The sequence below is a fragment of the Numenius arquata genome, chromosome 8, assembly GCF_964106895.1.
Source record: "Numenius arquata chromosome 8, bNumArq3.hap1.1, whole genome shotgun sequence".
Classification (NCBI taxonomy): Eukaryota; Metazoa; Chordata; class Aves; order Charadriiformes; family Scolopacidae; genus Numenius; species Numenius arquata.
Window position 1 is genome coordinate 33,460,712 of NC_133583.1, and position 14,614 is coordinate 33,475,325.

Sequence of the window (14,614 nt, forward strand, 5' to 3'; positions counted from 1 at the left end):
AGCGACTCCCCCTGCCAGAGCAGAAAGGTCAGCAGTGGTAGCGTCATGGAAAAGCATGCAGCAAAGTAATTCCTGGGAAGGTGGATCAAAAAAAAAAAAATAGGCATTTGGACCCTCTGGAAAATATTATTATTTTTTTTTGTCAAAAGCATCTGTTGCTTTGGGTTGGGTTTGCAGGGGAATAAGCAAGCCCGTAATACAGGAGGTATTTGTTCTACACTAGATAGAGGTTTGGGCATTCATTGTATCGAGGAGCAATGGTTGGGTCAACAGAGTGCTAGCTTGGGGTTTGGGAGCTTGTGGCTCCGTCCCTGCTTTCAGACAAGTCACTCCACCTTTTTAGCTTTGCTGGAATAAAGATCACAGAGATAAAAATGGAACCGCAATACTGCAACTGGGAGTCATGCATCCCCCTGCACTTCAAGGTAAGCACCTGAATTCTCATCAGTGGCGCAAGTCAGCAAACTGGGCTATAAAACCAGGATTCCAGGTTGGATGAGGACCGAATGCAGCTGGGATTTCTATAGGCAAGTGCTAAAGGCACTCAGGTACAAAGGCAGATCTCTGACCTAAAGGTCCTCATGTCCAGAGGAGATTTTGGTGGGAAATGAACACTCAGCTCTTAAAGTCCTCTTTGGCATGTCATCTGGCATTCAGCAAGGGGCTTTCAAAGGACAGGTGAAGAAAAGGTTCACTTGATACATCTTTGGTACCACCCTGCAAGCAAACTTTCCAATCAGAGTGCCAGAGGACCTACAGGTTGTCATTAAAAAGAAAAACCAAAGCACCCTTAGTAACAAAAACCCTACAGATTTCAGGGCTTCTCTGACTACCCAGAAACAAACTACCTAAGTGAAACTGCAAAACTCCTAGAAAACTTTCAAAGAGACCTTTTTTTCCCGTGGATCCTGCTCCATTCTTCATTCTTTTTTGCTGGCAAACCTGGATGTTTGTGATCAGACTATGTTCCTCTCCTTGGCAAGAGCCTGAGGTGGGTGGCACGCAGCTGACGACGGACAGCCCAGCCTGGACAAACGCATGACCTTGCATTTGTTGATGGCCACCAGTGCTCAGCACAAGGTGGGGAAGATCTTGTCACAGCACTTCCCTGCACAAGACCACAAAGGGCTCCCACCTGCATCCCCTACGGCAGATGCCACAGCCTCCTGTGCAGCTGGAGGCTTTGCTTGCTACTCTCACTCTGTGCATCCCCACGTTCATGCTTTTACATTTCCTCCTGTTTCAGCAAGTGCAAAACTCCAGAGACAACCTGTCAATCTCCATCACATCTGGCTGCCTCAGATGGTCTATTTATACCAGACAGGCAAACGTGGATATCTTGGAGTTCAAGGTAACAGGGGTTATTTCTGCTTTGAGGAGCTTCTTTCTCGGGGAGGAAGGCTTGGAGGCATCCAAGAGGAACAGCTTCACATCAGGGGCTAGCACCCTTCATGGCTGAGGACACAATAGCCATCACTAGCCACGGCCCGGTCGCTAGAGTCCCAGCCACAGCAGCCAGGCCCCAAAAGCCCAGAAGTTGATATCTATCATAAGACACCTCATCTCAGGCCCCTCTGTCTGCTGCCATGGGAGAGGGGGGATCAGTATGTACCTTTTGATTTCTAATCCATGCTCTCTCCAAGCCAGCAAGGCCACAGCTTCAAGCTTGCTCACACTGGGTTTCTCCACTGAGCGCTGCCTGGATCAGGTGCAAGCATCTGACTGCACACTGTCACATTAGAGCCACAGGGAGGGCTCCAGCTTTCACCGATTCACTCCTGTCTCTCCTGTGCTTTTAGGTCTACAATACAATCTGCTCTCTGGCAGCCAACGTATCTGATCCAGGATAAAGCCTGCCTTATCAAGTGGGCCCATTACTATCATTTTAAAAGATCTGGAGAATGAGAAGGCATTTACACCAGGTTAGCCCTTTGCATCACATGGCCAGAGAGTTTTTGATCTAGACCAAGGGCCCAAAAGCCATATCCACCATATCATCCAAAAGCCGTAACACCGAGGTGCAGCTTCAGTCAGCACTTCTCAGCCAGCTGTCTTTGCAGTTTAGTCCTTGCTCCAATCAATGAGGCATTTTCTATAAGCCATAGTGGGCTGCTGCCCCTCTCAAAGGATGCTTGCAGCTCCCCGGGACCTAGACAGTTCACCTGAATCCCACTCCTGCTTCACTTCTTTAGACAGCACTGGCCCAATTAACCCTTTTACAGTAGATTTCAGCCTGTCCCTTGTGTCCCCTGAGAGCAGGGAAGGAAATCAAATACCACCAAAATACAAGTGTGTCTGCATGAATGAGGGAGGGGCAGGGTTCTCAATGCTTTGCTGTCTCCTCCAGTGCACAAAGATCTCCTCTGTTTCTGCAATGACACTATGTTCCTGAGCTCCACTGACTTTCAAGCAAGGTTTGGAACAAGTTCCGATTGCTCCACATCATAGTCTGATCCAGCACCCCTGGCCTAGCACAGCAACCCTGGACCCTGCAAGCCCCCCGCTCACACCTATAATGCCTCTGAGTCACAAGGGAAAAAAATAAACCACCACACCACCACCACCCCAAACAATAAACCAGACCACATCTTTGCCCAGAGACACAACCTGTTTGATGCTATGCTGCAGAGAGGTACCCGTGCAGCCCCTGCACAAGTATCACATCTAGAGACACAGCTCAGGCATGGCAATTGGAGGAAATGAAGCACAGCCAAGTCTTGCTGTCCAAGCACGAGGCACAAAATGCATTTAAGATGAGCTGAAGCCCAAAGATAACCTCCACTAGTAGCTCAGACAACTCCACTCTTGATAGTCTGGGTCTGTCCCCTAAGCCACATGGACTTCCACTTCACAGAAAAGCAACAGGTTCATTTTGTTATCATTTCTTTATAGATCCAACCAGCATCAGTTCAAGACTATGCCAGCCTGGTCTGTTTGACATTCAGGGGACTGAGCCATCTCTTTGCCTTGCCCAGACAGATACACACATCTCTCATCTGTTCTAGCAGCTGGCCTTCTCCTGGGACTCACCTTCCAGTGGCAGCCAAAGGGAGACAAACACAACATGAAACTCAGCCAAACCATTCTCCCATGAGAACAGTTCCTCTCAATGTTTCCCTGCAGGAACTGTTTAAAACCCTCCCTGTGCAGCTGAGGGGCAGGTAAGGAGCCAGCTACAGTGAGCATCCCTTTCCTCATCAATGCCCTCCATTGCCTTTCAAACATATTCTCCTCTCAAAAGCCATATGATCCCCTGTACTAAATGGAATATCCGCTGGTATTTAAAGCCATGACAAAATTCCTTGTGCCCCAAAGAAATGAACAGATCTGAATCAAGATAGGCACAGACCACACCACACAGAGCCAAGACAGCACAGCAGCAAGGAGCAAGCATGTGAAGAATTTGCAGGGATGTGGAATGACATTTTCTGGCACTGTCAAATATCTACTGTCTGCCCCCCAACCTCTTCCCAGTAGAAAGAGAGAGAAAGAAGTGAGCACCTGCCCACAGCCACATGTTTTTACTCTGTCCTTTCAAGCCTCTGAGCAGAAGGAGCAACCTCTGCACAGCAGAAGCAGAGAAAGGACCTGGGATGATGTGGGCACAGTACTACATGCTCAAGTACTGGCACTGCACTGATGTGCACTGACTTAAGTCAGCTTATTAAAGCAAGCCCTGAAGATCCCAGAGCAGCTTCCAACACAAAGCTGCCTCCTCTGATAGCCAGGCACATCCCAGTTGCAAAATCTGGAGCTTAGTCTCTTTTCAGGTTTTATGCTTTCCAGACCAGCAGCACAGCCCCAAAGGGCTAATCTATACCAGTAAATTCACCAGCCCCAGGGCATGATCCCAGGATCTGTCCCACTAGTTGTAAACACAGTCCCTCCCACTTTCCATCAGATAGTTCCCAAGCACAGTCTGGGAGTCAGCACAGGCCAAGGGTGGTTCCCACCAGGAACTTTGGACATTTAAGAGCCATGCCACACCCACACAAAACAGTCTCCCCTGGCTCATTTCATTAATGAAATTCACTACCCACTAAATTCTGCAGCCTAAAATCCAGGACAGCAAAGACTCAACACTTCAAGCATCCCAAAAATTGTGCAAGACACATCCTCCAGTGCCCCAACTACTTCTCTGTATCCCCCTGGGCACCTGTGCCAGGTGGCAAGCTTTCCAGAAAGGCTGCTCCCCTAAGACACAGGCTTCTTCAAGCTCCCGCAAGCACAGCAGGCCCAGGAGACATGTTTACGTGCCATGCTTTAGCACACGCAACCTCTAACCTAGAATGACACAGCGGCAAGGGAAGATGAGTATTGATGAACTCTTGGTCAGGTGAAACAGAAGAGCTAAACCAGACGAGGGCCTCAGCTGACACCAATGGACACAGCTCTCTGACAAACCAAACCATCCCATTTGCAGTACCCAAGAGCTGCCCCAGTGCCTCTTTCTGGATGGAAACTGAGCTATGGGTGCAGGCTGGCTCCCAGGACCCTGAGCAAGCAGAGACAAAAGCAGCATCTCTGTCAGGGCTCTCCACCTCCTCTGGTCCTCTAGGAAGATGCACTTTTCTGTACATTCCCATCACCTCCAGGCAAGAGTCTTCCAAAACCTCCCCCATCATCTGTAACCATCTGTGGAGAGGAGCCTTGCTCATGTCTCTTCTGAGTACCTTGCACAGCCGTTCCCCCGGAGCAGGCACATTCCTGGCCTTTGTAATGAGTTAGCTATAAGAACACAGTCATTCCCATCCATCACCTTGTATGTGGTGGTGAACGGGGCCAGAGCTGCCAGAGAACAGCCAGGCAAGCCTGTGCCAACACCAGTACAGATTTTGGCAGCAGACAGTCCTGGACCCACATCGTTATCACTGATGGAAGAGGCCGAGCAGTTCAGGGCAGAGGTTACTGGGAGATACCTGCTCCTCAAGCACACTCTGCTCCTAGCCCAGGTTCAAACCCCAGTATCACTTTTTTGGCCTGATGAGGAAGGCAGTGAGGATGCAATGATGCTTGATGTGATATGATCACTCCCTGCCATCCCAAGCTCTAAAGGGCATTTGGCTCCCCAGCCACCTGTCCCACCCCCAGGTGAGCAAGCACAACTTCCCCTGGGACACCTGCAGCCCTGTGTGTGCAGCCAGAGATGGATGGCTCCCTGGTCAGCACATCAGCCCCCCCATGAGCTGACTCTCTGCACGAGCTATCTGTCAGGGGCAGGGATCATCAGCCGGCACAGAAACAGGGCTGAGTTCCCTCCACACCATGGGTCAGCAGGGCTCAGACCCGCATGTGTGATGCGGAGGCAAGGCTGGCCAGGGCTGCCAAGTGGGACAGGCAGTTTCACATCTCAAATGCCCAAGGTGCAACTGTGGAGGAGTCTGTGCTGCCTGGGTGGTGACCTGCCAGGAGACAGGTCCCCAAATGCACCCCCTTCTGCCTCAGCAGGGCTCAGTGCCCTGTTTCCCCACCCAGAGCATTTGAGGGAGAAGTATTCACCTGCTGGAGGGTCACTCTCTGCTTCTGTGGCCATGTATCCCTAAGAAAAATCATCCCAAAGGATGTGGTGGGTCCAGTCTGCCTGCAAACCACCATCCCCCAAATGTCGCCCAAATGTAATCCCATTGCCTGGCTTAAAAACCTGCCCCAAGCACCCTGCTGTCTCCTCCTCTCCTCATGTATGCCTTTAACAGTTTGCTGGATTACCCATTGCAACTAAAATAACAAAGCTACAAAAGAAGAGGGCAAACAAACACGGTATTCTGCAGCAATTAGGGCTAAACAGGGGAAAGGGGAGTAGGGAATGAATGGACAATGGGGAGGGCAGGGACACGGCAGCCCAGGCCCTGGCAGGCTGGGTACGAACTGTCCTCGGAAGGCCGGGTCCGAGCCAGGGAGCAGCGAGCTGTATATAAGGAAATGCAGGGAGATGAAAAGGGTTATTTAAACAAACACGGGGCAGTCCCCATGGGGCCTCCAAGTCTACTCGGATTCCTCACAGAGTGTCCAGGGAAGAGCAGCTCCTGCTTTTCCCCCTCACCGAGTCCTTTCGGGTGGCAGGGGGACGCTGGCAAGCTGCGGTGGGGTCCGCTCAGAAAGGAAGGAATCCATTAATCTCTCTGGTAATTACTGCCACATATGGATTTGCACAATTACACTCTGTTAATTGGTTATTACAGGCAAGCCAGACTGATTGGGCAGAACGGCTGGGTTTTAACCCCTTTGCTGCCCCCAGGGCCAGCCAGACACCAAAGCAGTCTTCCTCCAAAAACACGGCTGTATCCTCCTGTAACCTTGCTTGCTCCTATGCCAAGGACCAGCAAGCGTGGTCCCCAGTACCCAGCCTAAGGCATCTTCGCTCTGATGCCTTCTTTTCAGCTGGGGATCCCCAGGAGACAGACCCAAGGGGAAGGAGTGAGGCTGCACCTCAAAATAACCCAACTCCCCAGCCACTTGCATCTGCTCTGGATTTGCAGCAGACGCACAACATACTCCCCAGGGTGCTGAGGGACTGCAAACTCAGGTCTTGTTTGTTTTTAGAAGGAGACCCAGATTCCTTGTGCACTTCGACTTTGTGCCCTCAAGCCCAGCAGGGTTGGTGCCAACGAGCAGAGAATCCACCCCCAAGTCTCTCTCGGTCTCTGAACGCAACTTCTCTGACTAGATTTGCAATGTAACGCTTCTCTTCCTCAATCAAAGCACTGAAAATAGAGGCTTTACTCCAGGAACAAAAAGATATATGTAACCACAGCAATATAAACTATGCCAAAAAGTGCAGATAAAGCCCTTGTAAAACTCCAGACAGTGTACGACTTCTGCCAGTTGGGTGTGGAGGCAGCCTGGCCTCCCCACACCACAGCCACCACCTCCAACACCCCTCACAGGTAATGGCCCATCCAAGACCTGGCCCCAAAAGGTCTCATTCAGGATCCAACAATGTTTCTGGAGAAAGCTCAGAAGCAGCAGGCCAAGGTGAGAGCAATTTCTGCCAGAATCATGTCAAAGGCTTCCTGTTAAAAAGCTGCAGCAAGAAAGCAAACAGGCACATTGCAGAAAACCCACAGGGCAGCAGGGCCCATCTGAGGTGAGAGCTGTGATCAGCAGCCACTAAGATCAAGGACAGAGCAGGGATTAGCATCCTGGCATGTCAGAGCCACCACGCCACTGCTTTTCAGACTCACACCTCTGTGACGCTCCTCCATAAGAAAGGGCATAGAGAAACCAACTCCAGACAGCTCATGTCACCCAGATAAAGAAGGCCTTACACATCATTGCTTGCACGGCACAGCAATGCACCACTACACCACTCTGTCCCTCCCTATCCTGACACCTTGAGTTTTGCTCTCATTTATTGCATTATTGCAGTTTCCCAGAGATTTCCTCTCTGCCCTCTTTGTGACACACACAGATGAGCCTTGAGGTAACACCCTGCTGCCCCATCCTCTCCCTTTCCCAAGAGCAGCCCAGCACCCCTCCCTAGGAAGGCAGCAGCTGCTTGGCAGTCAGATATTGCTCAGCACAACCAAGGCACTTAAAAGAAAACTGAAGCAGAACCAGGCATCACACAAGGCACATAGTGAGGACTTTCAGCTCAACTTCTGGAACACCACAGCAAGTTACTGCAACAGGAGCAAGAATCACAGCAAGAAAAGGGAACTCTAACTCCAAACTACCCTTTAACCTCAGCTTCTGGGTAAAAAAAGCCTTGGAAAGCCCACCTTGGGCTTTCAACTGAAGTAGATCAAGAGGAGACTCAAAACACCTGCTACAAACACCCATCCTTTCCCCTACTGCTATCACTGCAATAATGCCTGCTACAATACTCCAAGTCTAGCCTAGAGGAAACACCCTTCTCATCAGCCAATTAAAGGGATTTTACTCTTTTTACTCTTTGCTTCAAGGAGTAGGTCCAGCAATAAAAGTCTTCTCTCTTCTTACTCTTAGCTTCATTGAGTAGGTCCAGCAATAAAAGTCTTCTCCCTAGAAGGTCACTGGAGTTACATGAAAGTTGTAGTAGGATTTTCTCCTGTTGTTTCAGTCACCAGTGATTTCCCAGCTCCCTGACTTCAATATAGCAATTTCTTTCTCATGCAAAAGCCAGCTCCAGGCTCATTGTCTGACGGGGACCACCTCATCAGATGCTGTAAAGGCAGCATCTCCCAGCTCCCTACCAGTGTTTTCAGGCGTGCGTGAGCTTGTCTTTGAGGAAGAGAAAGGCAGGCCAGCCCTGTACCCATGAAAGGTTGCTGCTGATCCCTCCCATAAAATCGCCTCTGCAAAGTTCGGAATGAATCTTCAGAGCTGTCAAAGGGAAGATCGGGCAGAACCTGCAACAGTGCTTAAAAAGGTCAGCTGGGAAAAGTCAGGATGGGAAGGATGCTCGCTTTACTGACAGATGGAGAGTGGAAGGGGCTAACATGAGTACCTACAAGCTGGTTTTGGCAGCACACACTAGACTTCAACTCTGGGCTCTGTTGGCTACAGCTGGTGACAAATCCTGTGCGGATCACTTCTGGACAACTGAGTCTGAGGACTAAGCCCGAAACTGTGACTGGGGTGGAGGCACTGAGCAGATCTCTTGTGTAGCTTTCCTTCATCCTGAGGGATGAATGCAGGCTGGTGGGATGGATGCCTTTCTGGCTCTCATGACCCCAATCAGCTTTTTAGATCTCTGAGACTTGAACATCATTTTCTCTCTGTCCTTCATTTACATGCAAACCTATTTGACCAGGTTTCTGTAGGAAACGGAGCTGTCAGCATCCGAAGATTTGCAGCTAGGCAGTTTCCCTGGTATAAAGTGAATCACCTCAGTAAAAAGCCACGTAATCTTCCAAAATTGATGGAATTTGACCCAAACTCCCTTCACCCTGGGAGCACTTTAGAGTCCAGATATGTTAAGGTTTTGGAGTACTTGTAAAAAAAAAAAAAAAATAGAATTTTAAAACACTAAAATAATTCCTCGATGTCCCAGGTAGTTACAACAGAGGTTCTGCCCACACAGAAATGTACCAGGGATGTCTTACAGCTGTGCATTGCATCCCCATTTGTGTGGCACTAGAGATAACCTGCTTGAATTGCACAGGGTTCATGCGGGGAGCTGTATGTTGGCACTATCAGCAAGCCTCAGTGGCTTTTCCAAAATGCTAGGTTTGGTTCCTGCCTAGTTCTCATTCCTGCCTTTTGCCAAAGTCTCCTTCCCCGTAGCCTGGCTCACGGCAAGGATTTAACCTACAGGCTCTTTGTTTGCCTCAGAGGTGGTCTGAGCCCAGACCGCAGGAGAGATTTGCCAGCCCCTTGTCACACTCAGAGCTTGTACCAGCTCAGTGCGTCCCAGACACCCATAAGTATGTCTTTGGGGCAGACATTAGCAATGGCAGATGATAACAGGCCCTGCTGTCCCCCACAGGCTGCCAACACACACTGAGGACAGCCATGGTCTGTGTAGCCGAGGGAAGGGAGAGAGGGTAGAAGGCCAAAACAACTTCACTGCAAGCTCAGGCCAGAGCCAGAAAATGCCTATCTACCGCCTGCTACCTTGTCATCTCAGCATGCTGCCTGCCTGTTTGCACTCAGTTAATTTCTCCTGGCCTTTTGGGAGCAATCCCTGCCCTCTCTGAAGTCCCTCCAGCCCGCTGATCTGCCCAAGACAGCTGGGTTTCGATTCCCAGGGTTCGGCCCCTTGTGCAAAGGTTACTTGGCATCCAACCGGATCGATTCCAGCGCGTGCCACTGGTTTACCTGATATACAGGAATCAAACAAAATACTGTATCTGCTGATGCTAATTAAACTTCATAATGATATGGATATGTGACATATTTACTAAGAAAGCAGGAAGAGAAGTTGCTGCTTTAAATGTTATGTGACTTGGAAATACATAGAAGCAAGTAAATATGTTCCTTTTGGTCAGAATATTGTTATACATATATTGCAAAGAGCTCACATGCAGCAGAGGTAGTGAAACACATTGGGTCAGGGCAAAACACAAACCAGGTTCAAAGAGATCTGAATTAGTTAGACCATTACAGCATTTTCCCAGTGGAATTCTCTCTCTCTCACACTCTGTACAAACACAAAAACTTATATAATATAATTGAAAAAATCAATATTTATCCAGCGAGAGCTTCAGTTACAGAGAAACATCACTTTGTTAAAAGTATTATTCTCATGGAAAATTCTTGACTAGCTTTACATGTGACTTCCACCTGTCCTTTATTAACCTTTATGAGCTGATCCCTAGAACTCCTTTAGTATAAGCCATTGCAGCCCTCACCTTTAAGTACAGTATCCCCTTCCACACCCTGAACACTTTTCTTTCCCTACATTACAGGAGGAAAGCACAAACTCACAAAAAACTGGTCTGAAAGAGACATGGCAAGCTCATCTCACCCATTGTCTTGCCCCAAATCAGACCAGAAACCTTCGGGGGCAGAGCTGCCACCTCCTTCTCCAGCCCATCACTCTTTCCGAAACCTGTGCCTGAATTAAACTCCCATAAAGGCTCTGTTCAGTCAGCACCTATTGCTATAAGAGCAGCATGCCCAGAAGGCTGAGCAAGCCCCATGGCTCTTGGCAATAGCCACAGTGGTGTCCCGCCACCCTTCTGCGCAGCTGCCCAACCCGCAGCTCAGCCCGGGCTGCTGCTTTGCAGAGCCAATTCACCTGGGGTCAGGGCAAGGACTTACAGAAGTGAGGGAAGGAGCCTGTCTCCAGGGGATAAGGAGCCTGTGTGCCCGGCTGCATTTCCAACCTGCGTCCTGTCTCTTCAGCAGACTCAACCATGAAGGGAGGTTTGGGATCAGCTCTCTCAGTTCCACTGGGCTGTTGGAGAAAGAAAGGAGTGTTTACATATTACAAAGCAGCATCCTCACGATCTGTCCTAAGTTATAAATTTACCTCCCAGACCTTGACCGGGGCTGGGGTTTCCGGTGTTTGCTCTTTGGGCTCCTGTCTCTTTGGAAAGTGGGAGATGTTGCAATGTGGGAGGGAGTTGCAATGCTGGGGGGAGGGCTGGCTGCATGGGCTGCCTGGGAAAGGCCCTGAAATGCAAAGGACTTGGTCTGAAGTGGCTCTGCTGAGAGTGAGTCTCCTGGAAGCTATTTCCTAAAGGAATAAACCAAAGCATTCCTAAAGGAATAAAACCAAGCAACCAACTGCCATCCTGTCTGAGCATCTGTCTCAGTTCTGCTTGCCTCCTTCTCTCTGCCAGTTGGTCTTTTTTCTCTCATCTACAAGCCTACCCACTTTATCCGATAACAAACTTTGTCATCGAGAAGGTGGTAGTGTTAGTCACATCACCACTGGACTCCAGTGGAGACCAGGCATAGCTAGCCATTGACTCACTGAAGCTGTCTGAGGACTGTGGGGGCAGGTGACAAGGGAGCAATGTCCTGTATGCATTCCTCGGCAGCGTCACTAGCTGCTTGCAGGTGACCTGGACAGACCCTTGTCTCCAGAATGCTTTCAGAAGACAACCAGCCTGTGCTGCGACCAGTTTTTCTTGTGCTGAAGTTAGAGCCCCTGGCTTTGTCCCTGAGCCTGTTTATCTCTGTTACACCCTCAAACCTGCGCAGGCGGCCCCCTGAATCTTCCCTTGTATTTGGATTTTGCCAGTCCTGGTGGAGGAGCTACAAGCAAACAACATTCTTCTCCCCTGTCTGCACTGATAATCTCAGGATATCATCTCTTCTGTGCTCCCCTTCAGGCTGTGTCAACATTGCTGGGGTTGTGGAGGGCAGGATTGCTCTGACTTCGCTGCCTCAACCCGTACACTGTGTGCTGCCCGGCCCAGCACAACCCCACAAAGAATATTCCTCTGGGACATGAGTCAGACCTGCTAGGGGTTTTTAACCACCTCCCTCTCCTAGATTTCTCCACATTTACAGCAAGAAAACATACAGGTCTCAGAGTGCAGCGTGATTTCAAGACTTCTCCTTCCAGAGACTTTCAGAAATTGGAGTCTCTGCATTGCTGTAATCCTCTCAGATCAGCAGACAGAGCATTGCTAAAGTTAAGGTACCTTACGCAGCCCCTTCCACATCAGTGCCAACCTCTGGGACACCTCCTGCAGAAGAAACAGCCACAGGGAGTCCAGGCAGGCAGAGATAGCAAGGGTGCTGAATTGCTGGTTTGACTTCGCTTGCACTTTCAGGAAATTCTTAATCTGAAATTGCAACAAATTCCCCAAATTCAAAGTCTTATGCAAACCCTGCAGGGTAGTCTGGATTGCAGTCAGGAAGTGAGAAAAGAGACAAGGAAAGATGAGATACCCTGTGGCATCTGCTCTGAGCCTCTTTAGGAGCCATAGAAATCCAGTGTGCTCTGTCTGCTGTCTCTTCTCCCCACAGGTATTGCCCCTCTTACGTTCTTACACTGCCGTAGGTACGATGGATCCAAACTCCTCCTTTTTTTTTGGTTTTTACTCAGGAAGGGCTGCCGAGCAGTCAGATCACTAGTCAGGGACTCCAGATCCTCTTGAACCTGCCACTGACCTTTCAGATCAATTCAGGTTTGCCTCCCCAGTTCACACAGACAGCAAGATTTCTGTGCCCTGAGCTGCGGTGCTTGGAACCCTCTTGCTGTCCCTTTCCCTTTCTCAAACCTAATATCTTGCAGCAGATGCCAGAGCATGGAGCCACTCCAGAAACAAATCTGCGGTGTTAGGTGGCACAGCTTTAATTACAAGACAGGAGCCAGAAGAAAGGCTATGAAACACTGCTCTTTCAAAATCTTAAACCACCACTGAGAGCACTTAGCGCAGCTGTGAGCAGAAGTAGCAGGACATGAACTCTGCAAGAACACAAAGGAACCGAATGAATGTCCTGTTGATACAGCCTAGCAAAATAAGCTAATGATGGACAGGACTGCAAGTTTTCATATGCGAGGGAAGGATTTACAGTGATACCAAAGGAATTATTTCGGCCCCACAGTGACAATACACACCCGCTTCCTTATTATATTTTATTGATCTTGCCCTAAATACATGTGCCTGGAGGAAATGATGCATAAATTACTAACAAGTTAATTTCTTGCTCCAACACAGACTCAGAACAGCCCTTTGAAGGGGAACCAGGAAAGACAATGTGTGAAAGGATAAAGGCAATGAGACAAGCTTGGATGTAATAATCCCATGTGAATGATTATTGCTGCAACTAATGTAATCTAATAATGAAGAATTTACGCCAGATGTCCCCCGGAATATGCCAGGCAGACCCAGGATTCAGCAGTGGATCCATTTCTAAGGAAACCTTGTTAGGAGGAAAAAAAACTGCTGTTGTCTGTTCATCAAATGAGAGGCTGTAGACCTTTATAGTCAGAGTCACAATAAAAGCAACTTGCAAAGCTTCCTGGGAGCATGTTCATTAGGCCTGATTGCCAATTTGTTTTCAGGTGAAGTTTGGGTTTGGCCTATAAAGCTCCTAGGAGCAGCCCAATTCTGGACTGCATCTGGACTGATGGACTGCCGCCCCTTACCCCAAGCCAGAGCTGCCACCAGGATTTCCCCTGTGTTTCCCTGGGGCAGAGAGGGAGGGCAATCTCCAGGACAGGTGAATGAAGGTGGAAAATCACCTCCTTTTCTTTATTTTGAACTTGCATCCTTTCAGCTCCCACAAGGATATCCTAGACCAGAGCCCCATACCCATTCTGGAGCATGACACACCCCCCACACCACCTTCCTTCTCAGAAGCTGCATCTTATGGGGACATCATGTAGCAGGGAAAAGGAAAACAGAGAGCTCTGTAGCAGGGGTGTATCATGGTGCACCCAGGCTGCTGCAAAATGAGATCAGCTTCACCTCGGTTCATGCCATTTAGAAGCCCATATTGCAGCAGGCAGGTTGAGCACAGGTCTGGCAGAGCGCTGCTGGCCACCCAGGTCATGAAGACCTGAACCAAACCAAACTTGTTGCCCAAAGAGCAGACCAGAGTTGGGATGATTTTTTATTTCAGATACAGCACTGAACAAATGTTCTTCTAGCCCAGGTATGAGAAGAGCACTACCAATGGGCACTGATTTCCACGGCATGTTAGGCAATCAGCCAAACCACAGACCTGACATCAATGCTTCCTCTTCATTCAAAAACCCACATGAGCTAAGTTTACAAAACAGGCGCAAACCACACTTTTCGCTCTCCTTCCTTGCTTCTGCTGCGTATTCATCACCTCTTTGAAGGTATTTTGTATAGCCATTCCAAACACCTATTCTAGTCATGCTTTGGGGTTTGAACTGCTGTTCCTCATTCCTCCTTTTTAACCACTGTTATTTAAGTAGCTCTGATGGGAAGAAGGGGGAAGGGAAGCTTTAGCATGATTCAGATCCACTAAAACACAAACCACTACATTCAACTTGAAAGATTTGTTTAAGCCCCATTAACTTAATTGGGACTTAACATCTTGTTCATTTGTTGTTTTGTCAGTACTGAGTCATGGGTATGGAACATGGTTTGATGATGTCAAAATCACAGCCGTGGCGCTTCTTCCATGATGCTCCTTTGTCAACAAGTTTGATAGCATAGGATGCTCATCTATGTTGAAATCTATTTCACGTGGGCTCTTTGATCCGAGCCTGTGTGCTGCTGTTTTGTTCTAACAGGCACACAGCTGCTCCAAAGGACTT

General features: G+C 49.0%; 1 protein-coding gene across 1 annotated transcript in view; it reads right to left on the minus strand.

The window, feature by feature from the left end:
* Nucleotides 1-10,780, minus strand: part of RXRG (retinoid X receptor gamma) — a 43,186-nt gene extending 32,406 nt beyond the window's left edge. Inside the window, exon 1 of the mRNA XM_074151725.1 lies at nucleotides 10,684-10,780. Within this exon, the coding sequence (XP_074007826.1) occupies nucleotides 10,684-10,780 (97 nt within the window). The remainder of the gene's footprint in view (nucleotides 1-10,683) is intronic.
* Between the last annotated feature and the right edge of the window lie 3,834 nt (nucleotides 10,781-14,614).